The sequence below is a fragment of the Sinohyriopsis cumingii genome, chromosome 6 (genome assembly GCF_028554795.1).
Source record: "Sinohyriopsis cumingii isolate HCF-2022 chromosome 6, ASM2855479v2, whole genome shotgun sequence".
NCBI classification, from domain to species: domain Eukaryota; kingdom Metazoa; phylum Mollusca; class Bivalvia; order Unionida; family Unionidae; genus Sinohyriopsis; species Sinohyriopsis cumingii.
This window is the reverse complement of record NC_142966.1, coordinates 76,023,040-76,047,647: the sequence shown is the minus strand read 5'-3', so window position 1 is coordinate 76,047,647 and position 24,608 is coordinate 76,023,040. Positions and strand designations below refer to the sequence as shown.

Genomic DNA, 24,608 nt, shown 5'->3' with positions numbered 1-24,608 from the left:
AATTTACAAAACAATTGAAGATGACACGGACATATTCTATTTTGACACTTTGGTCAGTCATGGTACAAGTCACGAAGACATCTCAAGTGTTCATGAGATATTAAGTAATTAAAAGGATGACATACAATATGAAAAACAGGTCATTTCAGTATCCCTCCTATAATAACTTTGTTTCCTGGTGGTATTACCAAGGGCCATTCAGAAAAGCGTATTCATTTTTAAAATTTCTGAACTCTTCAACATGACCAAGACAATAAATATAACTTCATATATTATCTTCGTCTTCTTTTCCTTTCAAACTTTCACCAGTTTTCACCTACTGACAATTTAATCTATTGTTTCTTCCTTTGTGAATTTGATTTGAAAAACTGTATTTTGTACCAGTCTATCATACTGGTGGTGTTTAAGTACTATTCTCCCTATTTGTGACCACATGAAACTTTGTAATAAGTCTGTAAAAATTGTAATCGTTATCTTCGCTGCATTCCAGATAATACATAGTTAATTTGTATATGCTGCGAACATTCCTTGTTAAAGGGGTCTCCGCGTACTGGATGTATTGTTTCTCATGTGAGCTTTTAAAAGATTTCATTATTGATGCTGAAAAATAGCATGCCAACCCCCATCCCATTCACGTTTCAATTACCGACCACGAACCCCCAACCTACACTTGTGATTTGTGTTTTATTCCGAGACTGGTGTAAGCAGTTTTCTGATATTGCGCATAAAAACAATCCTACATCACACATATTCGTCTATACGCTGGATCAGAACAAAGCATGTATTTAAATGCGTGTATATCTGTTTCAGGGAACACTTCAGAGTATTAGAAATGATTGAGGGGTATGGCTTGGATGCACCAAACATTTCAATAACATATTCTACACTGTATGTCATATTCATATTGATACCTATTTTTCAAAATCCAGTAATCTTTTTCATCCTCTGTGCCATATCCCACTACTAGAACACTATGGTCCAACTCTGTGCTGCTGCATTCGTCCTCCTCATACACGCCTGAATTATAATATAAACAGGGAATATTTTAAGTTGTATCAGTAGTTATGAGCCAATATTTGACGAGTGAAGTCAAACACTGTACTGGCACGAGTGGTGAAGACAAGAGTGAAATTACAAACATGTCCAATGTACGAGTAAAATAATTTTAAATAGATAATCTCTTCAGTTTGTGTGGGTCTACATTTTCTTATACTGAATACAAACATTGGACAATAAATAAATACTAGTAAAGAAAGAGAATGATTAACATAATTGACTGTAATAAATTAAAGGAAATTAGTTTATGTAAATTTTCATTATCAATAGTGATGTTTATAAGCATATAACAAATCAAACAAGAACCAGTCCCCCACCAAAACAAAAGCGAGAGAGGATCCTAAACTTGACCTTGGGCGTAAAAAGCTGGGGCGAACAATGTATTATACCATTGTTTTTACAGAGGCAGGTTATAAAAATGGTGACAAACAATTGAACTGTGTTGTGATTACCTCCTGAATATAACTGGAATGAGCTGTGACTGGCATCAATATCTACCGAAATTGGACCGATGGTAGCAACAGCTTGTTGCAGGGCTGATTCACTACCACTCTCGATAACCACACAACCAGTGTCCTTTGTCACTACCTTGGAAGCATCATACTTACAGTTTTCATCCTGTTTTCAATAATAAAAAGACAACTGTAGGTAAAAGTGTCAGTTTAATTACTGCAAAACTTCACTGGTGTGGATGGTTACGTTTCATCAGTGACTGTATTACTTGATATTCAATACAAGAATTCATCTGAGGGTCTGATACTCTACTGACCAAAACTAATTTTCAGGGATCTAAGACAGGATGATTCATGGTTTTCACTGTTGAGAAATCATCTGTGACACTCTTGAGCAATAACAAAATTTCTAAGTTTGATGCAAGACCAGCTCTGTTTTCATTTAGGACCAGTCAGACATCATTAAACGTCTATTGGTGAAACACCATGCCAATGGGATCATGCATTCATGATTAGCAAGACTTGCAAGATGGCCAACAATGTAGCCATGTTGTTTACCAGGCCATCGTCACTTTTGCTTAAGACTAACTATGCATCAAAGAAGTCTTTTAGCGACAATCCAATGTCCAAGATATGCTTATGTATAGGAATGGCAATAACACATGTTTCAGAATGGCTGCCAAAGTTCAACAATTTTTGGCAATTTGTGCAATTCTAAATAAACACTTGTCGCGAGATAAATCTAAGTTGGTAATAAATTAGTCTTTCTTGGATTAATTTTTAAAACATGTCCTTTGTTTAACTTTATGTACAAATTGGAGATGGACAGGTAGGGAAATATTCCCAAGTACAGTGTTCGAGTACCATATATAGGTCCATATCTGCTCATTTGAATAGGTATAACGTATATCCCAGATCCATTTTCCATGCTTATATATAAGATATATCCCGCCATGAAATGAGTGTAACATTTGATCGGGCGATACCATGAACGGGGATGACCCAGATCTGCTGTTGCACAACGTAGTTGTTGATCAGGGTCAAAGTTGTACACACTATAAATGATTTCCAGAATACCGTAAACACTAAGCGCCATATCTGCTCATGTACCTATTTATAACATCTATCTCTACCAATAATGGGATACAGACAGATTTGATGTTGCATATTGTAATAGCTGTTCAAGATCATTGTCGTACACTCTATAAGTATTTTCAGTGGAGTGTTGGACCCTGATCCTTGTATCATGAATTTACTTCTTAGCTTGAAGACCAAACATTTGTCAAAAGCAGAACTTTCCAAAACAATTTTATACCAAAATATTGTACCTATAGCACCCCGTTGTAAAAGCGAAATCGCTATCAATAACGGATTCGTACTGATATTCTCCCTGCTTTTTAAGATTTATGTACAATGTTTATGTGCCATTTTGTGTGCCATTTTCCATGCCCACGTGTATTTCCTTATTATTAATGCTTCATTTATTCCTTTCTCATTTGTATTAGATTAATATGTATCGTTGACTTGCTAGAATGCTTTCCGAAATATTAACTGTAAATGGTTAATTTCTCTTTGTCTGTCCCGTTCCCTGTATTTGTACATGAACTCTTCTTATAGGAGAAATTGATTGATTTATTTATATTGAGTGCCCATATTACAAAGATACATCCAGTCAGAAATGTTCAATTTAAACGTACAAGGTACCCAACGAACACACTTTCTACAAAGTATCTGCCAGGGTACTTGCTCAAATAGTCAGTATCAAAGTGACACCAAGTTCTAAATTGCATCTATGGGTCACTGATCCACTTATGAAGCTTACCTTCTATGGCTTCAAATTATATTTTACTAGAACAACCCGAAGACATTATGAGTAAGGTACCACAGAATGCAGTCGTCACGGAGATGCTGGTGAAGAGTATATAATGTACTTCAAAGAGATATGCTGTGTAATTCTAGCAACTACAGTCTGTGAGTATATAAACAATATTGAATTAAACACAGCATCACATGCAGTCTGAATTCATATGTATTACATAAATGACTGTCAAATCGGAAACATGCAGTATGATGTACTCTTCCTGGGTACAAGTCGAAAACAAAACTCTCAATGCGGCATCATTGTAGATATAGCGAAACATGTTGAGCTACTTACTTAAGAAGGCAAGACTACAAAATATAAGTTTCTACCTGGCCAGTATATGGGTAATCCAGTTCGGTCTCTATACCATATTGCTTGATATACTCAAAGGCATCGTCATGGTCCATCAGACCACCACTGCATCCTTTGTTACCTATGTCGTTGGAGCAATCCACGAGCTGTTGTACGCTGAAACTGAGCAGATTACCTGTTTTACGGCAGTACTGACCTTCTAGAGAACCTATCTGATAAAGAGAACAAAAAAGTAATTTAAACTCTTTTTTGTCACATGTATTTTCGACATTTTTCAGGCAAACAAGAAAATCCCAGGAGTCCATCGGAGTGATATTCTGCTTGCCGACAAGAACTACCAGGAATTGAAGATAAACCATTTCTTCTATTTACTACTGGCAGCTGAAACCATCTTGGATATTCTTCTGCTATTGCAATTTTGTTCAAATTAAGCTGCTGTGTCAGATATATTTGAATGATAGATTGTCAGCATTTTCATTTAGTACCTAATAGACAACATCAGAAGACTCTCAATGAAAACACCGTTTAATGAGATTTTCACGATGGCCTCCGTGGTGGCTACATTGGATATGCAATCGTTACCATTTTCATATGGGGTACACTTGATCATAAAATGAACTTTTATGTAAATATTAATACAATTCTTCCAAGTAGCATAGGAGTAACGATAACAAAGTTGTGCTAACGGACGACAGACCAACCCAGAAGCTCTTCTGACCCATGACTGGGATTTGTTTATGATAGTACAATTGTGACCACAAATCTGTGAAACATGTTTGCTGTTGTTCTCATTTCATATCTTCAGAGCCTCAGTGTCTGGAGTGAATATATTGCCCCTATAGATACAGCAGCTCGGCTGGCATCCGGCTGGTCTACTGGAACAGTTTGAGAAACACTGAAAAATACATCTATTGCAAAACTCCATTTATTCAGATTTTAATATCGTTTTTTCAGCTTATATGGACAAACGCCTGCTTCTCCACTTATCAAAATCAATCTAATGCACTTGATTAACACCCACCCTCTTGATTAAAAAGGGGATCGTATGTTTTTAATGTGTGTATTCTGACCAATGTTAAGATGGGAAATTGCAATGTTATGAAAATATATGTTTGGGAGACAACTGATTTTAATAATGTAATACCTGGCTGCTGTTTCCATATGATATCTCGTTTCATGGCACCCGTCTAAGGTATGAAAAAATCCCCCTCCAGTTAGTAACTAGGCATCCAGAACAAAATAACCTAACCCGAGTTAGAAATCCCAGTCACTTCACTCATCCAGAATATCATCCTTTATTTACTTGAGTCAGGACTAAAGGACATCAACGTGGAGAGGATGGAGAGAATTTGGTAAAAATAGAAGGTTGTGTAAGAACGATTCATTGCCATACACAATTGCATCACATGTTCAAACTGCCGATGTCAGCCTCCACTATGAAGAGTGTTCAACGTACAATATAAGGTGTTAAATGATTCAAGAGGTGATCATTTACATGTGTATATTGACCAGTTAGAAAATGCCTTGCGACAGCAACAATGTGCAAGTGAACCAAGATGGGTGACTAAGGACATACTGTCGATATTTCAGATTTGCAGTCGAAATCTTCACTGTGGGACCCCTTCTGGCGCCTGGTATGCGTGTGAAATGATGTCCAAATAACAGACAAAACAGAGCAGTATGCAAAATTTTAAGAAATTTCATAAACTAAACTGATAATACAACAAATATTCAAACCCAACATGCTTGACATCACCCTTCTATGTCCAGTTCGAAAAAATATGAACTTAAATCTGAAAAAATGTTTAAGTAAATTATATTTCCTCAATAATACTTACCTGATCACTTTAACATTAGAGTTACTCCCCGCTTAATTCGAATCCAGCCCTCCCTGAACGACAAAAACTTATTTCCGTTTATATAATATATAGACGAATGGAAGTAACTGTTATAGGTTAACTACACTTTAAACTCGCTAGGTGGTTATCCGTATCCCAGATGTAACCAATTTTAACTTGAGCAAACACTTTAATATAATGCTCGCATTACGGAGAAAGGTGGATAGGATTTTAGTAATGTTATCAGGTAAGTATTATGAGAGAAACAATACTTATAAAGGTTATTATCCTTCTCTGTCAAATACAATAGCTCATCGCAATAATACTAGGAAAATAGTTACGAGGAGGACTACGTGCTAATCATCCTACCTCTATCGGTGTCACCGAATAGTCTCTTTGTTGAAGGGATGAACTTCTGTTAACGTTAGTTTTAGCACAACAGAAGAAAATGTGGAAGTAAACATCCGAGATAGATCGATGTGGTATCCTGTACCTTAGTGTTGTCTTACGTTCATAAACGTTTTCCCGGCGAATTCAGCGAGAATGACAAATAATTCATGCCTGGCACTGCGGCTGTGCTTTCATGAATGTGACGTGGTAACTTCCTTGGTAACTATCAGCAGGCCGACAAGACTCGTTTGTATCCTTTGTGAGGCCATGTCATGCAAATACAAGCTGGAGAAGGAAGACTGCATGTACCAGCTAATTGATTCCACTATGTCCAGTTTCAAACATTTCTTTAGAAGGCCAGGATCGTTAAAATTGCTCTTATTTCACGTGAAAAGGTTTTTAATCGTCGTACTTGAACTTATCGAAGCTCAGATTAAACTGATTTAAATACTACACCCAATCGTCCACCACTTGTGAGGTTATGTCAGACTTTCCTGCCTTAAGCGTTAGGAATAATATTTTAAGGTAATTGTGGACAGTCTTCGTGAGCCACAGACAATATCTGAGGACTCGTACCTGTTCCTGCAGCTTCGATTCTCCTGGGGTCAAGCGAGTAGAAGGATGAAAATGTATCTGTTGTTTACCTAGTGATGGTATCCTGTTCTTAAAAACTAAACCATACTACATGCTCATCATTAGAGCGACTGAGCCATTTGAACAGAACTGCGTGTAGTCTGGATCCATGGAGAGTGCAGGTAGCTCACCCATCCAGCATGCTGAAGCTAGCTCTGCCATGAAGCAAGTCTTGTATTATAACTTAGAACTTATACGAGACGAGTCACGTCAAAACCAGTGAATGGTCCCATTTTTGGGAACAAGGTGAGTGATATGTCACATACCTGTAAAGTAAGTCAGAAATCTTCTTGGTGCGGCCAATATCATCTTGTCTGTGGTATATTAACATATTTGACATCATATTGCGATATCTCATGATTGTAATTAGGGCTAACTTCTTGGCTACGCAGAGAAAGAGAAGAAATGTAGGCAGTTCCAGAATGAAGATTGAGATTGATGTGACGTTACTGATGTGACACCAGTCATTGAAAATTCGCCATTTCCTTTTGTATGCCTTCAAAGTCGATGGCATTGTAGTTGTTACGATCCTCTCCACGACGGAAGGACCGAACTCCTTTTCCGGCAAGACAACTCCTACCAGAGCCCGACATGAAGGTGGAGCGTCTCCGGATACAGATGAGATATCAGCGACCTCGACTGCTTGATCAGCGCAAAAGCAGAAACAATTTTGTTCTGGTTACGACTGTCATTAAATCGAACAGTTCGCTGATCCAGGACTTGTCGCATAATAAAGGTGCAATCAGAAATACGTTCCAGTATATTGCCCTCATTTCAAAAATTTTTTTCGAAATCAGAATCTGTCAATATTCCCTCCCAGTCGATTTAGATGGTGTATACGGTCCATTCTACTGTGTCAGGAAATAGAGAGACGAAGATGCACAGCCATTTTATTGAGTCTGCCAGGAATGTGTCGGACTTGAATATTGAACTGTTATCGCGAATACTAACGAAGATATTCTCATTCATAAAGGCAAATGCCTGATGATATCATTCCATCGCGTCGGACAGGTCGAGACTGAAAGCCTATTCGTCGCGTCGCACTGGAAGATAGATAAACCATAAATTCTCCGTCTTGAAATTCGGGGCAAATATAATTAATTGAGCCTTCTAAAGTCTGCCACAAGTCTCAATAGTAGTTGGTTTTTGTAACCAGAGAGATGTTTTAGCATAAGCTCTGGAAATACAGTTTTCGGACAATTTCCATCGTACATTTTACTAGCAAACCAGAGTCTTGTTTTGCAAAATGCCCGCCTTCATGGAATTGCTTGGGAATTCCGTCATGAAAGCGGACGACAAAAGTGGAAAGGGTCGGATGAATAAGATCCTGAGACTTTCTGAAGGGACTTTTATAACGCAAACGTGTTTCTGAAATATGTTGAACCAAGCCTGCTGACAAAGAAGGGATATGACACTCACGGGTGGGTCGCATTCGATTTGTATGAAGGGCAAGTCACTCGTGGTCGGCAGGAGACCTGAGAGAGGAGAAATTTGGCTTTGCCTCTCCCATGCCTAACTGCCTGTCAAAGTATTCGGCACATAAATGTCTATAATTCGCTTGACCCCGAAAGTACAGCCGTTGTGGACAGCCGCCCATTGCTCTCAGTGGCCGCGATCGTCTCTATTCTGATATGTTCCCTGACAGGGTCGCGCAGAGAAAGTAGCTTGCAATGAACACTTAAAGGGCAACACTCATGTCTCTTCGTTTCTCGCCTTCTCATTTCGAACAAATAACAGGTGGAAAACTCAAGTGACAGGGAGCATGGATTCAATGCATGGTCTGGTTTGAAAGACGATGAATGCAGGATTGCGTTTCTTCTAATCAAGCCCATGCTACAGATGCCTTGAGGGGTTTCACCATCGTATGGTGAGCGGCCATTTCAACTACCTTAACGAATCCCAGACATGGTCGCTTCTGGCTTTTTCAGCTTGACGAAATATCGCTAGAGACTAGGGGTGTAGAAAAGAGGACTTTCCTGGCTAACATTTAATTGGTGTTAAACGCTTGTATGTCTGCTTTATAATACAGCGAAATAGACATAGTCTAAACAGAAATGTCTTTGTCTAGAATTGGTAAATCTGGATAATACATGTCGGTTTGTGATTTGTAACAGTGGGATGAGAAAGTTGTAATACCGGTATTGCCAAGTTTATCCCAGAGAAGCTTGCTAATGTTCGCAAGTATTGAAGACTGGCAAGTCTATGAATGAAAAGCTGGTGTCATCGTAAGTTACATCCATTGTGGCTTTGTCCTTATATGTATGATATGTTGCTAGTGGAATGTGTTCTATACACGCCTTGAAGCTAAATTCAATGAACGGATTGGAATGTTCAGGAATGTCCCTATTCTCCTCATCGTCGAGGGGGGAGGGTCCTCTTGTACACTCTGAGACTAGTGGTACTACGTTCCATACAGTAGTGATGACGTATCATCATTTTCCCTGTTATAGATGTAATCAGCGGTGATTGCATCATGTACAGCACCAAGCATGGCAAAACTGGAATTCCGGTCGACCCGGACGTTTTGGCTGGGTCCAACGGCTGCAGATGTAATATCGTTTCGCCATGTAAAACAGGTATCGTAGGTCTGGATGGGCAGTCGGATGACTAAGCGGTCTGCCGTCGATGTTGATACCGTCGAGAAACGTGGACGGCCTGCGGTTCTAATCCAAGATTACAAAAGTATGGTCGCTAAAACCGTATATGGATTGTCCTGCCGCCGAGACCGGTTGGCCGGCAGCTGGGACGGTGTAAGGTGGATGATAAATGACATGCGGACTGGTCGAGCTTGTGAACTGGAATGTAATTCCTTACTACTGCTTCGATATTTCCACAGTCAAGCACGGGTATGAAACGGACTTAAACCTATTAGGATACCAAATTTCGTCAAATTCATTCATTGACTTCCTTGATAAAAATGCGTGTTGAAAACTATGAACCATTTGCGATTCCAATAAGTGTAAGAGGGTTTAAAGGAACAACATTATGAAATGTAAACTATCTGGTTTCTGGTGGAACAATTCAGAGCTTCAAGTACATAATGTAAATATACTTACTGCGCTGAATGCCCAGCATGAGCCACACTGTCCCTGAAAATGAACAGATAGTAAATAATAGCAACAAGTTTCATACAGAAAAGAACAAACGTAAGGATATGACAGAGGTTGAAAGCTTATGTTATCTGACCAGGCCATGATTGGCTTATTTTCTATTTGAAATATCTACACAAAGCTGCATACATATTTTCTTACAATTTGGCGAAAAGAAAGAAAATAGAATGGGACATGTCCAGACCTACAGGTATTGTTCTATTTACAAGCCATATCAAGCGAATTCATTCTAAGCATCCACTCCAATCCCCTCTGAACCAAATACGAATGCGGTTTTGTATATCTTACATACTCCACGCTCTTTATCACTTTCAAAATATTTTTAGCTTTACAGTATTAATGAAATTAAAAACGAATTGGAATTTGGGAAAGCTTAAATCACTGCATCTGAAGAGATCAATAAGCTGATGTCAAAGAAGACACCAATGTAGATTCAATCCGGGAGTCTATCACAGAAACACGATGAACATCCGGGTATGCATAAAATGCCAGATCAACCATGCAATACAGTATCCTTCTTGACTACTACATTTACTACTGACATTTAAATTACTCTATATCTAAATTACCAAAGTATCGTGTCTGCTAGTTTAATTGAAAAAAAGTGTCATATCATATTAAATGAATGCACCTACAGTATATGCTAGCTTATAAAACGAGTCAAACTGCAAACAACATAGACCCAGATAATTTTCTACATTGTTTGTTTCACTGATTACTCTTAACAAACTGTATAGACCCAAACCTGCCGGTATATTATCTAAGCCTTTGCAGTTGGACTTGACATACAAGCGAGTACATACGGTATTGTCTAACTGTTTCACATTCCACATAATTGATCAAGAATCAAATATTTGGCTATCCAGATGTGTGGTTCCCCTAACATATCAACGAGAACAGTACAAACTTACTAAGTTCATTTAATGGTCGTTTTGTTTCTAAATTCACACTGTCTTAAGCATTCAAACTTAATGGAGATGATTATAACAAAAACACTGATGATAATGTCTTTAATGTTCTGTACAGGCAAGACAACTAAAAACATACTCTTCGTACATAAATGAGATTTATATATCTGTTTAAAATGCGTTTGTGAAATATCTGACCATGAACATATCCATTTGACCTTGTTTAACACTTAATTTTGCACGTAAATTTTGCAATTGATCCAACATGATGTGCTATCTGCATATGTTAGCCAAAGCACCTCGATATTAAATTAAAATCTTGGAATACGAAGCCATCATATGTACTTGGATGTCAATAACAGTGAATTAACTTTCTTTTTCTATTTTTCTCTCTGCTCCTGTACTTTTTTCACATGGCAAACCATGTATAACCATCTTAGTTCCAATGTACCTGGTTCTTCACTGGTGTTACATATCCCTTTTCTCTCCAATCGACTGTATCAGGCAGCATCACATAATGTGGGGGTAGGAATGTGCTGCAGGTGGTATCTGTGAGATTGACTCTCATATGTATCCATCCATTATGCAGCGCTTTAAACTCTTCTGCTTTCTGAAAAAGAGAACTACATTTAAAAACTCTGGAAGAATCTATTATAGAGCTGTGTATTGTGGCATTGCCTGTATCTAACCCTTGTGGCCTAAAAATCTATCAGTTCCCAACTCGTCTTTTATTCTGGATGTTTTCAGGTTATATGACTTTGGATATTAATACATTAATTACCCACAAGGCATTTATTCTCTTAACTGTCGAAAGTGCAATTTCAATCTGATTAGCAATGTTAACTTACATAATGCGATGAAGATTGGACACTTTCTAAGAAGTTGTCATTGGTTGTCCTTAAAAAGCTCGGGTTGTTGAAACCTTTTCAATCTTATTACACATGAAAAGGATATTGCTGAGAAGCAAGCAAGAAACATATTCAGACAACTTAGTGACCTCTTTGGTGTACGAAGGGTAATAACGTTTCCTCAGCACAGTCAGTTTAGTCCAATGGTCTCCCCAGGCTTATTTCCCATCAAGTTCCACTGCTTAGATAAGATCTTTATGAAATCCGCCAATATGCTTTTGTTCCAATACGATTTAAATAGTTGTTCTGTTAAATAAACATTCCATCATCTAAATTGCAAGCTCCATCACTCGAATGACACCTTTTCTAACCACTTCTTAGACTGAGTGATTAAGATAATCTCGGAGAATCACGAACTCACGTAGCCATTTATCTTTGTAGCGGGCTTGACCTGACTGCTGGTGCGCGACCTTTGACGCTGGTTAAGTCTTAACACTTATACAGGCATATGATCAGCGTGCCTGAATAGAATCTACGCTTAATGTGTGCAACATGTAGTCATTTCCGCTACTAGTTTAGTACTGATGACGCATATTCATTTTCCTGTTCGTAAAATCTTTTCGTGATCATTCAGTAAAATGATTCATGCCATCGTGAACACAATACATCATTGTTCAGCACCCTGTTGTCCCATGTTGAGCTGGCTAAATAGCCAAGCTGCAGTTTGTAATGATTTAGATTCAGATGTGGACATTTTTCCCATGAAAGCAAAAGAAAGACCCCAAGACAGAATGTAATGGAATAGTTCAGTACGTAATGGAAGGTATCATATCCTTGGATGATAATTTTTGGGTCAGATTACACATCTTCCATGTTGCTATCTTTGGTTTAAGATACAATTAGCGGTGAGGTAGGGGTGGAGGGGAATTGGGTAAACGTCATAGGACACTATTACAATATATTATTTTGTAACATGTCTTATGGTAGTAACAACAGTAGTAGTAATGATTGTTGTGATTGTTATCGTCTGGAACATAAATGTGCCGACTACAATTTCGTGAGTGAAAATTGAGTCTCCTAAACTTACTGAACTTACAAAGAGCACAGTGTGTGTGTGTGGGTGTGCGTGTGCGTGGGTGCGTGTGTGGGTGTGTCTGTGTGATTTAGATTTTTAACGTAGCTTTTCTTTAACAGCTTTCTACATTATACTTCGTCATTAGAAATGACTTTACCAGATCTGAAAATTGGTTAATTCCCAGCCAGTAACTATTCTCTCCTTTCATGTATTTCTGGTTGTGGATTTCAATTTTCTTCATGTTCTCAGCAAAAATAGAGAGTCTATATGCTTCTTCTCCTGTGCTCTGGTACTGCTTGTCTGGAATGACAAATTTAGCAGTGCTAAAATCGTCATATCTATCAAACAAAATAGGGTTTTCTTTGTACATAGAGGTGTCAACAGACTCTTTCCGTTGCAGAATATCTAAATTTAGCAATGCCTCCCTAACAAAAAGTTTTCTAATCTAGTCGTTTTCGTTCTTTCAATACAAAGAAATGATGCCCTCTTTCCATTCACTCTTAAACAGTCATAACAGACTTATGATTCTCTACAATTAATTATATATATGTATCCAAGTTGCAACTCAAATGGTCACATTTGCAACAGAAATTCATAATTACTCTGGTGAGCATAATAAACTATCTTCCCTCAAGGAACCATTAGAATCACGATGTACCAACCTTAACAAAAGTTCCTCAAAACAGAAGATGCTCCAATGTCCAAAAGAATTTCGAGGAATCCAAGAGTAGACCATTTTTACCTCTTTAGGAGTTACAGTGGCTCAGCTGGTAAAGGGTCAGACTCGTAATCCATTGGGTTTGATACAACCTACACTCGCCTGCGTTGGATGCATCGCCTTTCAGTAGAGGCACTTAGCGCCAATCTCATCCTCATGATATAGTCGATAATGTGTTAAATGTTGCATTAAAACCAACACAACTAAACTAAATCTTATTTTAACTCCTGAGTGTTGTTGTCATCTCTGATATTCTAGCTGATGTACTGACAATATTGGATGTTAGTGATTGGCACGATGTTTGGTTGGGACAAATCGGAGATGAAAACTCTATTTCGCAAAAACGTTCCATTCAGAAGGAGTGGCAATAACAACATTTTCACGATAGCTGAAAAGACAGCAATACTGAATGACATATCAGTACCATTTTAAGAGACCAACTGGACACTTTAATGTAATATTTTGGCAAAAGAAAATACATTTTCAACAAGAAACTTTTTTCTAAGATAATCAATAAGAAAAAGATCAAATTGGTTACCTTGGAAACCTCTATGTCAATAAGACTTTCTATTCCGGTGGAGTAGCAATAACAAGATTTTCACGATGGGCAAAACCACTGGATGCGTACATGGAATGCAGGATTTAGTGCTCAATAGTACTGAACTAAGTGGCACAACCGCATGTTTCAATCTGTCAGTTCTTAGACATTTAATCAATATTTAAACTTTAGGTTCGCTAAAGTGAATCAATGACAACAGTATATACTTATTACAACTCTATGGCCTCAAATTAAGTAATAGAGAAGAGCGAGAACCAACAAGCTTTGTAAAATTCAACACATAATTTATTTCCCTTGAATAGAAATTGAAAATGTAAGAACTTATGATTTTGCGAAATAAATCCCAAATAATTGTGCTATATTTAAAACAAGTGATGATAATTAAAGTTCTGAATAAATTTTACTGGTATTCCAAAATAGATCCAACGCTTGAAGTGTTGATGTGCCTGTGGTGGCACGTGTCCTGGTGATATGCCAAAAGTCTTTCGCTGGATCACAATAATACAATCCAAAAACACAGTCTTATTTGTCTTTCTCTATAAATCTAAGTCTATATTTCCAAGAATGTTATTTTTGAGCAAATTGTTCTTGCAGAGAAGAATAACTTGAATTAAATAACTTGAATAAATAAATTCCTGCCAAAATGAAATACTGGAAACAACAATAATACATTTGATTTTGTTCAGATCTTACAGCACGAATGAATAATTTCCAGATAAACAGGAGTATTTAATCCTCTTCTTGACCTTAGGTCACAATTAGCAACCAAAATTATTACCTTATGGAAAATTTCATTCTGGATGGTTCCAAATGTTTACAAGGTAAAATCATTGTTATAATTAGAAGGTCGGTTACTAAAATTATAATATTAAATGTGATACATAATAGGTATGTCCGGTATTTCGTGGGGAATTTCCAATATTCTTGACTCAGATTGAGATAAACATGTTTACAAAACCAAAATCCATGATTCGGGTCAGGTATAAATAAAATTTATTATGGAAAAGTACAATTATCCATAGCATATAATGAATGCAAACTAAGAAACAATGTAAATTAAATACACATAACATCGAGATGTGAGTATATATACAAATGTAAACATATGCTCATGATAGTTAGTTGGTGGGCATCTGATACTCCACTTGGCTTCTGGTCTGGATGACAATTCGATTGAAATTGATTTAATAATCAGTAAAACTGAGAATAATCAATTAATCGAAACCAGATTTCCCCGGTCTAAGACTAATTACATTCCCCAAGAAATGGTGTTGTGGCTGAATGATTTAAGCAAAAGACATCCGTAATGGAATATGTGCCTGGCTAGAACTCTGTTACTATATTGTTCTTTAATTACTTACAGACACTTTGAAAAAAGTTATCAGAAGGAAACATAAGCAGAAAATTAATGATATCGAAATGATATAGATATAACTAAATTAATAATTATATACCCAGGGAAACTTTCCTGGAAAATTATCTATAAGTGCATCAAATGATAGGTTTCAGATTCTGGAAACAAGGGGTCAATTAAATGATACATCCTTTCATACAAAATGTGGCCGATTGGTTTATGTTAAGTCATTACTTCTCATTATGACAATGAGAAATTGTATGAGACAATTAAATCACTCAAATATGACAAACTTACACAAAATTGTTTATATCACTGATTTGTTACTGATGCACGATAGCATGTCCATTTTAAAATCTCCTACTGTGAATGAACTCTTTCCATGGAAAGCATTTTAATATGGTGCTGTACATAAAGAAGCAGCATACTTATGCCAAAAACAGGAAAATAATGTCTATATGGCTACAAAGTTCAAAAACTATAAACAAGGAGGATGTCACAAACATGCTTTAGGAAGATAATATATTTCAAATAATTATCAAAATGAAGTATTACTTGGTAAAACATAAGATGTAACAATGTTAAAACCGAGAAAAATGTAAACAAGTGAGCTTAAAGAATCATCTAGCGTTATACCAGAGGCCCTTCTAAATCTAGAATGGGCCCATTCCGTGGTCTAAGTGAGATGCCCGTGGGGCCTGCAAAAATGGAGGTTATCTAATTTTCCTTAAAGAAACCTTGTGTCATTGGACAAAATACAGCATTTCATTATGAAGTTCTCCAAAGAGACTTGTAAATTATTAATACGCATCCTCCTAATAGGATTTCTCTTGGTGGTCCATCTACCTTATGCAGATCGTCTTCTTAATTGCACTGAAAGATACGATAAAATATTACGGCACTTACAGCTTATAGATCAAGTGTCGTGGAATCCTTATATCAACAATGGCAGATTCTTCTCTGTACTTCTTAGCTACATCTTCGATGCGGAAATGAAAGGCGTTTACCTAAATACGAAGCTCGATGTAAACTTCCTGATAATCAACACCAACAAACGGCAGATCCTCATCAGAGATCTTTCGTTCTCAGACGATGCAACAGTTGTTTCCCACAAGGAAAGCCGGCTCTAGAACCGTATGGACGGCATCTCTCGTTCATGTATCATGTTCTACCTCGTCAACATCAAGAAAACGGTAGTCATGAGAAGAGGCGTCGTACAGCTGCTAGCATTCAACCTTTAGATCATTCCCCTGGACGTGGTCTGCGACTTTTGCTACCTAGGATCTACAGTGACCGGCAAACTCACTAAGAGATCAACACACGCATGAGAAATGCGGCAACCACCTTCGGCAGACTCACAAAATGTGCCTGAGTTAACAACAAACTTACCATCAAGACTAACATGCTGATCAGACAGGCATGCGTAATCAGTATATTGTTGTATGGTAGCAAAACATAGACTACCTGCAATCACCAATACAGGAAACTCTTCATCTTCTAAATTAGCTTAAAGCATCGCATTCTTGGTATCAAATGGAGGGATAAGGTCATCAATGCTGACGTCCTTTCCCAGACCAAACTACCAATTGTACTACCACTTCTTACACAGAGACGGCTGCGTTTGTTCGGACACGTGCACGGTATGCAAGATTCACTCAACCGAAAGGACATGCTCTACAGTGAATTTACCCATATCAAGAGACCAGCAGAACATTCGAAAATCCGCTTTAAGCGTGATATGAAGGATCTCAACATCGGCATCGATGACCGGGAGTCACTGGCAAACAACAGAGACGACAAGATATAATTCAAAGTGCAACATCAGGACAATCAGTGGCTGTATCAACTGTATAGCAAGCACCTACTCAGGAAGCAGTGCGCCACCAGGCTCTACTTATCACAGAACACAGCTGCGTCAATTCAGACAGCTTTAAGTTCCATGTAAGGCCATTTTATCCACCAGAGGAAATGCATCAAACCTACCAATGCTATTGCGTATACATCGTCTTAGGGAGTCGAACGGATGCCAGCCACTATTTATGTTCTCCGTATTTCACTGGTTACCTATAATTAGCGCTAATTTCTGTTGCATGAATGATAACAAGTTGTTCCTTGTTCACACTGACTTGGTAATTCATCACTGGTTACATATAGCAGTACCGATGAGATTGTTTGACACATATGCTAAGCTTGAGTATTAGTGACTTATAAAAATCAACAATACCATGTTTTAACCCTAAGGGAACTGAGATCAGTTAGTTTTATTTCAGTCATTTAGTTCAATGAGATGATGGACACTGATTATATGGATATAATGTGTTTTCTGCAATTGTTACACATCCAAAGTACTATCAGACCAAATAATTGCGAAACTTGAAGTTACAGTATTTACTGAATGATATAAAGAAAAGACCACTGTCTCATCAACTTCAGCTGTTTTCAACTTTGGTAGAGACATATGGAGGTTTCTGCAGCATTCGGAAAACTAACTTACTCCAATCCACCTTGATATTCTGTCCATACAAATCATGATGTCATACACAGACTGTATAATGACCTGAAGGCATAAAGTAACATAGTGCTTGAGCAGAAGTGTATACCAAAATTACTCAGAAATCAACATCTCACAATGAATAAACTTTGAAATTGTTGGAAATCTTGTTAGCTGTGGAACCCCATAAAGCCGGCAGAATGTGAATAGGGTTCAGTCGCACGAACAACATAACAAGTATAAGGGACCAAACATTTAACTTTCGGGAAAGTTGGTAGGTGTATCAAAATAATTGTGAACAATATGGCTCGTCTGGCAAGTTGATTTTAAGTTAGGGTTCGTAATTTATTTTACGGCACTTCTCCTGGTCATGTGGCTGAAAAACATAGTATTTTGAACACTGGTTAAAATAAAATATGCAAAGGACCTAAAGTTAGTTCGCTTCAGAATTCACAGCATTTTGATGGAAAAAGATCAGTCTATTTTCAATGAAGACAACCATGGTTTTTATCTTAATATGTAAAGTTTAAAATACTTCCTGAACATCACTAGCAAGAAACGTCTCGTGTATTTTGTCAGAGATATAACGAGCAAAATGCTCCCTAAACTGTATTAATTTCGAACCCCGTATTAATGTAAAACAAGAACAATGCTGAAAAGCTTGGGTCCAAATTTGTTACAAAATGCATTTCCTCAAAAATTCAATATTTCTTCTGATAGTACGTCATTATCAAGTTCCTTAAATGAATTCACGCGCACATCATCTTGGCACCATTATAGGAAGTTTTTTGGTGAACATACCATGCTGATATTGGCATATATTCAGGAGGACGAGCGATGACGTGGCGTGTATAAAGGAATTTTAAGCGGCACCATTTTCGTTTAAAACTAACTAGATCATACGATGAATGTGCATGTAAAATGTCACGGCAATCCTCCAAACAGCTTAAAAGTAGTCATAACAAACTCGTGCTCACAGATGGATGGACAACAGGATATCATGTAAGGCTTAACACTCTTCTGGTTATTGGCCAGCATAGATAAAAAAATTAAAATGTTACCAAGCTGAGTAAGAATTGTTTAGATTCGTTGAAACAGAATCATGTAACACAGAACTCTATACTGTTAGTTATTAGTTCCTAACAGATCTACTTCTTGCGTGCTTTGACATTTATTTCTAAACTATGGTTAAAATGTAGCTGTGTTATTCATTTCGTAAGGATTGTTATTATTTTTCATAACGATATTTAATTATAAATATTGAACTTCCTCGTATTCTACAGAAGTCACTACATTCGAAAATCAATTAAACTCTGTGTCTTCATGATGTACTTTAACCACTCATGCTATATAGTGAATGACTATCATATTATTTATATATCAACGCATGGTTCTCTAATCAAAATTAAATATTAAATATGCAATCACTGTGTCTGCACAAGTAATACAATATAATATGGATCAAACTACACTGCTAACTGTATCAATGAAACTCAATGTTTTGAGTCAAACCCAAACACTTTTTGTATAACTTGCATGATACAAATGCAACATTTTCTTCTGTTAACTGATTCGACTTGATATAGCATGTATTGTGTGATACGTTGGCACGCTGTAGTCCCCGCCCATTAAGTTATAGCTGCTTTCTTCGTATGTACATAATATGCGCCATGTCTGGCGAATTTCAACTAAGCAGCTCCTAGCAACTGTATAAGAGATGCGATTTACAGATAGACAAGAGTATCGCAATATGCCCCGCTAAAGTATACGGATGAAGTTCTAGACAGTTCTTGATATAAACTGAACTCACTGTATTTTGTCTTGAAGAGTTCCCATGATTCTCCAAACATCTTTGCTTGGATTTCATTGGCTGGATCGATTTCAAACCTCTCCAAATAACTCAGATCTTTTGGTCCTGCTGCTACCAAAGATGCTATCACAACAAATGTCAGAAAACTGGCATACATTATGATGGTGTTTAATTTCAATTCCCTGAAAATATAAAATACGATATGTAAAGTTTCGCCGATGTCAATGACAAACAAGCTATGCTTTCTTGCACACAACCTTAACCGTTTTAAGTTTCGTCAGGGCCACCGGTCCATGTACTCTAAGGAACACTCCTTTACTGATCACTGACATCTCACCTCTGTTTGCTTGAGTCTGTATCTCGGTTAAGAGAGCGTCCGTGTCTTATAATGTTTTCAAAAACTCGATATCATGATAAAAGTGAACAAAACTAATGTCATTGAAATGTAAAAGTACCTATATTAAAATAATATTATTTATTTCTCAAAGTCATAACATCAGCAAATGATTGTAAATAAACTATGAAACTACCCAAGTTATATTTATTCCAAAATGAAAAGACATACCATTGTTTTAGATTCATCTTTGGCAAAGCTGATAATTACGAAATAGCTTCCTAACTGAGGTTTGTATGTTTTAATCTGCCATTCTGACAAAAAAAGATACTTGCAGAAAATTAAGTGATAAAAGATTATTTTTATGTGCATGCTTTCAAAACAGGTAAACTTTTAAAAAATGTTCGTTGTTTTACTTTGATAGACAGAAAAGATACGTTCATAAAGCAGCATCCATTTAAATTAAGATATATTGATCAAGCTGTTGTTATTTATTTTTATTTATTTTTTTTACAGAATTTATACTATGTAAGTATAAGACCAACTCATGGGTAAAACTGAATTTACATTCACATACTTTGGGTCGTCACATGGTCTGGAAACGAACAAGAATGAAAACATTCACAATTGCAACAACAACTGCAGCAACAATTTCCTTAAAAAATTGAAAAATTGTAACAGTGGACTAAGAATTGTACAGTATCTATCTTCCATAGCCCTCTCTTTTATTTCTCCCGTTGATTATTAGGGTAAGATAAACCAAAATGTATTTATATGGAGAATTTGCCATCTGATCCACCGATTTCCACCAAGATTATGAAATTTTCTACTCACAGCTGAAACATTACTTTCAATTGTTTTGTCTTTCTTTGGGAAAACTCATTATCTGAATCGGAATCACCAACCTCTTATCTTCGTAGCCAATGCAATGTAATTAGCAGGGCGCTGGGTAATTTTATGTGGTCCATTTTTCATAACGATCTTTAAGGATGTGCTAGATTTAAAAAGAGCAACAGAGGAGGTGAACAGACCATTTTTTGGGAGGTCCATTTTTGAAAAATTAGGCTTCCTGCGAAAACGAGGGAAAAAAAAATAAGGTCGATAACGTCAAACCGAAGCCTCTAACTTTGAGGTTTTCTTAATTGGGTTTGTATATTTTTTTACTTTATTTTGTCGTCGTCGTTTAGTTTTTCTTTCAAGTACTTGCGTTTGTTTACCCGCCGGACACTCATTTGTGGTCGGCATCGCCTCTGCTGCTGTAAATATATGAGTAATTAAATCATTTAATGGTACAAAATAATGTGTGATTGTTTACCAGCTATGGAATCTTACACAGCTAGATTAGCTCGAAAGGGACTACAGGCAATTGAGAAATATATTCCAGCCCGTGATTTCGTCAGACAAAAATTACAAGCGCATCAGGAGTCGCTGGTGGAATTTGCAGAGGTGCAGAGCAATTATTTACGAAGGCCACCGAAGGAGTTACAGAGGCTACCAAAGGTATTCTTCCAACGTTAGAACAAACTGCTAAAGTAACTGGAAAAATAGCAGAAAGAACTAAACAAACAAAAAAGATTCTACGAGAACTTCCAGGTGTAATAGCTGCTGTTCAACCACAATTACAAGAATACAACAAGTACTTAGGAGTGTTGGCAAAGTCTATGAGGAAGTCGGTGATGTAATGGATCTTGTTACGCCCAAACCAAAACCAAAACCACCAGTCCGATGTACCGAAGAAGGTCGTAGACTACTTCGAGAGAGAGCTATAGCGGTTACCACAGTAGGATCTCAAGATCGTGATAAATTATTAAATAAAAAAACGGTAGTGTTTCAGAAAAAAATTGGTTCCTTTTGTATTTCGAAAGTCCCGTGGTATATCCAGAATCACTGGTGAACATAAAGATGAATTCGCAAATTTTGGGGAACAAGTTGAAGAAGTTAAAAGAGCACCATGACCCGGAGATGTGTTATTGCCAGGAAAAATGCCGTTCAGCTCACATCGTATTGATGAAGAAGAAACAACACGAAGTGGTCTTGGTAAAGGTACCAGGAGGGTCTTATTACTCCATACCCCAGTGACTTCCTTGCCGACGTTGAACGATTAGAAATTCTGACTGGCAGAAAACGAGCGGGCAATAATTACCTAGAAACATCAATGAAGCAGCTGATATTTGTCAACGGTTATTTACAGGTGGTATCATGGGCATTAATGTTTATCGGTCTCTCATTGATGAAATCGTTGATGATTATCACAGTGACTGAGGGTATGTAATTAGATCAGTGACAATAAAATAAGATGATCGTACATAATGCTCAACGTGGACCTGTAATGGCCAAGGTGATAAATTCGCGATTGCCTACTTACGGCGATGGATTCGATGATGTTGTTCAGGGTTTATTTAGAAGGATAGCCCCAAAAGCAATACCGATTGCAACACAACCAGGAATGGAATCTATTGGTAATATTGCCGGTAAAGAATTTTCGGCAATCAAAAAAAGACTAGCAAGATTAATACGACGAACCAGTAAAATTACCCAGCACTGAAGTTATGCTTGCAAATGTTCGTAAAATAAAAAAATCAACTGCAAATCAAAAAGTAGCAAAGTTGGCTAGTCAACCCACAAACAGAAAAAAAGGAAAAATATAACTGTAAGTTTAATAGCAGGAAGTGGTCTTCGTGTTAGACGATAACAATTATAATAAAATGTTCAGACGTGTATCTGATCCAGCATTTGACATGGACGCGCCAGTTTTCAAAGATGAGTCCGTTCGTGATTATCAGTATTATTCTTATGACGCACGTGTACCTAACGCCAGTGGAATAATAATAGAATTACAAGTTCAAGATACAAGTATATATTTCTTGCCCGCCGGGGAATTTATCGAGATCGAAGGTAGACTTTTGAAAGCAGATGATACAACATATGGAATTGGTGATCGTGTTGGTTTTGTTAACAATGGAGTTATGTTGTTATTTAACAGTGCTATATACAACATTGACGGAAAAAATATTGAATCGTGTCTCGAAAACGTCGACGTTGCCTCGATGATACTTGGCCTTGCAAGATACAGCGACGATTACTCAAGATCAGCGGTTTCGTCAATGCTGTTTTCAAAAGATACAAATGATCATCCAGAAAACAGAAACTTAAGACTAAATGCAGCCGGAACTGAAGCTGCATCCATGAATGAAAATTTTAACTTGGGATTCTCAGCTCGTCTAGCAATGTTGAGCGCCGAAGAAGAGTTTTCATGTGCGATTCCACTACCACATATCTTTGGATTTTGCAGAAATGTTAGAAAGGTTATATTTGGCGCTAAACACACCGTGGTACTTGTCAGAAAATCCACCGACAATGATGCAATATGGCGCCAACTCAGTTGATGTTGGTAAGGTTACGCTGAAAAGACTGTCGCTGTGGATGCCAACAATGACTCCATCGCTTGCTGAAGAACAGCGATTACTTTCTTTTATGAACTAGGTAGGTAGATCAATATTATCATAGCTGACAATTACCACAGATAGTATTCAAAGTAAAGCTACTGGGTTATTCACGTGGCAGATAGCATCACAGCGGGGACTGTCAGCACCACGACATATATTCATCGCACTTCAGGTAGATGCCTGAGTAGATTCCCAAGTAAGAAATTCAATGGTATTTGACACACTTGGAGTTTCTGAAGTTGCTTTGAGGATAAAAGGACATCAGGAAACGTCTGAAGAAGTGGTGCTGAATTTTGAACACAATCACGTTGCACGTGCTGATTATCGTTTGATTACATTTATGGGACGTGATCAAAATATAGATACTAGTTTTCAGATATCTCAGCGAGTTTTCACAACGTTGTATCCGATTTATTATTTTTTCACTGGAACACTTAGATTTGTTTAGGCAGACAGTCGTTGATATAAACTTCCGAGCGCGTGTATCTCTACTACATCTCGGTGGTTACAGAGCAATCGATGTTATACTAAGAGATAAATCAATGTTACTTGAAGGTGTTTTTGGAAGAATGCGAGTTATTGATGCCCCAGTGGAAAACATGTAATTAAATTGCTCATCATATTATAATGTCATATAATCATGTTAGTGTCAGTCTGACTTCTGGTAACATTAAAATACTTCATTTACACTCAACAAAATACTGTGGAGTAATAATATCACTAAAGCGAGATCAGATCACGGGTGGTCAAAATAAGTTATCGCTGTCAGAACGTCAAGTCAGGCATTTCAATAACGCCAAACAATCAAAAACAGGCGTTAAACTCGATCTTTCTGCAGGCGCCATTAAAGACTCAATTAAAACAGGCGGTATATTTTCATTTCTTTTAGCGTTACTACGTTAATAGCCTCTGAAGTCCCAGCTGTTGTGAGAGTAGCTGCACTTGGTGCTGATGGACTTGCTGCTGAGATGGCATCAATGAAAGCAACAGGACAAGGCTTTAAAAAATGGGAAAGGGTCTAAAATTACCAGGAACACCTTATCGAAACGGAAGCGGTTTAATACCTCCAGGAACACTTCGTTAATATTTCCAATGTCAAATTTTGATTTACTTAATGCTGCTACAAAATTAAATATAAAACGTTTTAGAGGTGTTTTATGGGCGATCAATTACCGCTAAAACCAAACAATATTGAAGCCGGTATCATTAATCTTGACAAAAGTTCCGGTGATGGTACTCATTGGGTTGCATACGCAATTGATCCACGTGAAAGTATTTATTTTAATTCGCATGGGTTGGCTCCACCAAAAGAATTTAACGATTACGTAAACACAATTTAAACTCCAATTTGGTATTCAACTTTACCAACACAAACAATGACAGATCCGCCAGTATCTGGTAGTGAAGTTATTT

At 37.3% G+C, this 24,608-nt stretch overlaps 1 protein-coding gene across 1 annotated transcript in view; it reads right to left on the bottom strand.

Annotated features, from left to right (window-relative positions):
• The window catches only part of LOC149797245 (digestive cysteine proteinase 2-like), a 46,237-nt gene that overhangs the window by 4,002 nt on the left and 17,627 nt on the right, over positions 1–24,608 (bottom strand). The window contains exons 2-8 of the mRNA XM_089961943.1: positions 19,416–19,597; positions 12,641–12,783; positions 11,012–11,170; positions 9,599–9,631; positions 3,699–3,893; positions 1,509–1,674; positions 912–1,017 (exon numbers count right to left, since the gene is read on the bottom strand). Coding sequence (XP_089818069.1) covers positions 912–1,017; positions 1,509–1,674; positions 3,699–3,893; positions 9,599–9,631; positions 11,012–11,170; positions 12,641–12,783; positions 19,416–19,572 — 959 coding nt within the window. The 5' untranslated portion in view covers positions 19,573–19,597. The remainder of the gene's footprint in view (positions 1–911; positions 1,018–1,508; positions 1,675–3,698; positions 3,894–9,598; positions 9,632–11,011; positions 11,171–12,640; positions 12,784–19,415; positions 19,598–24,608) is intronic.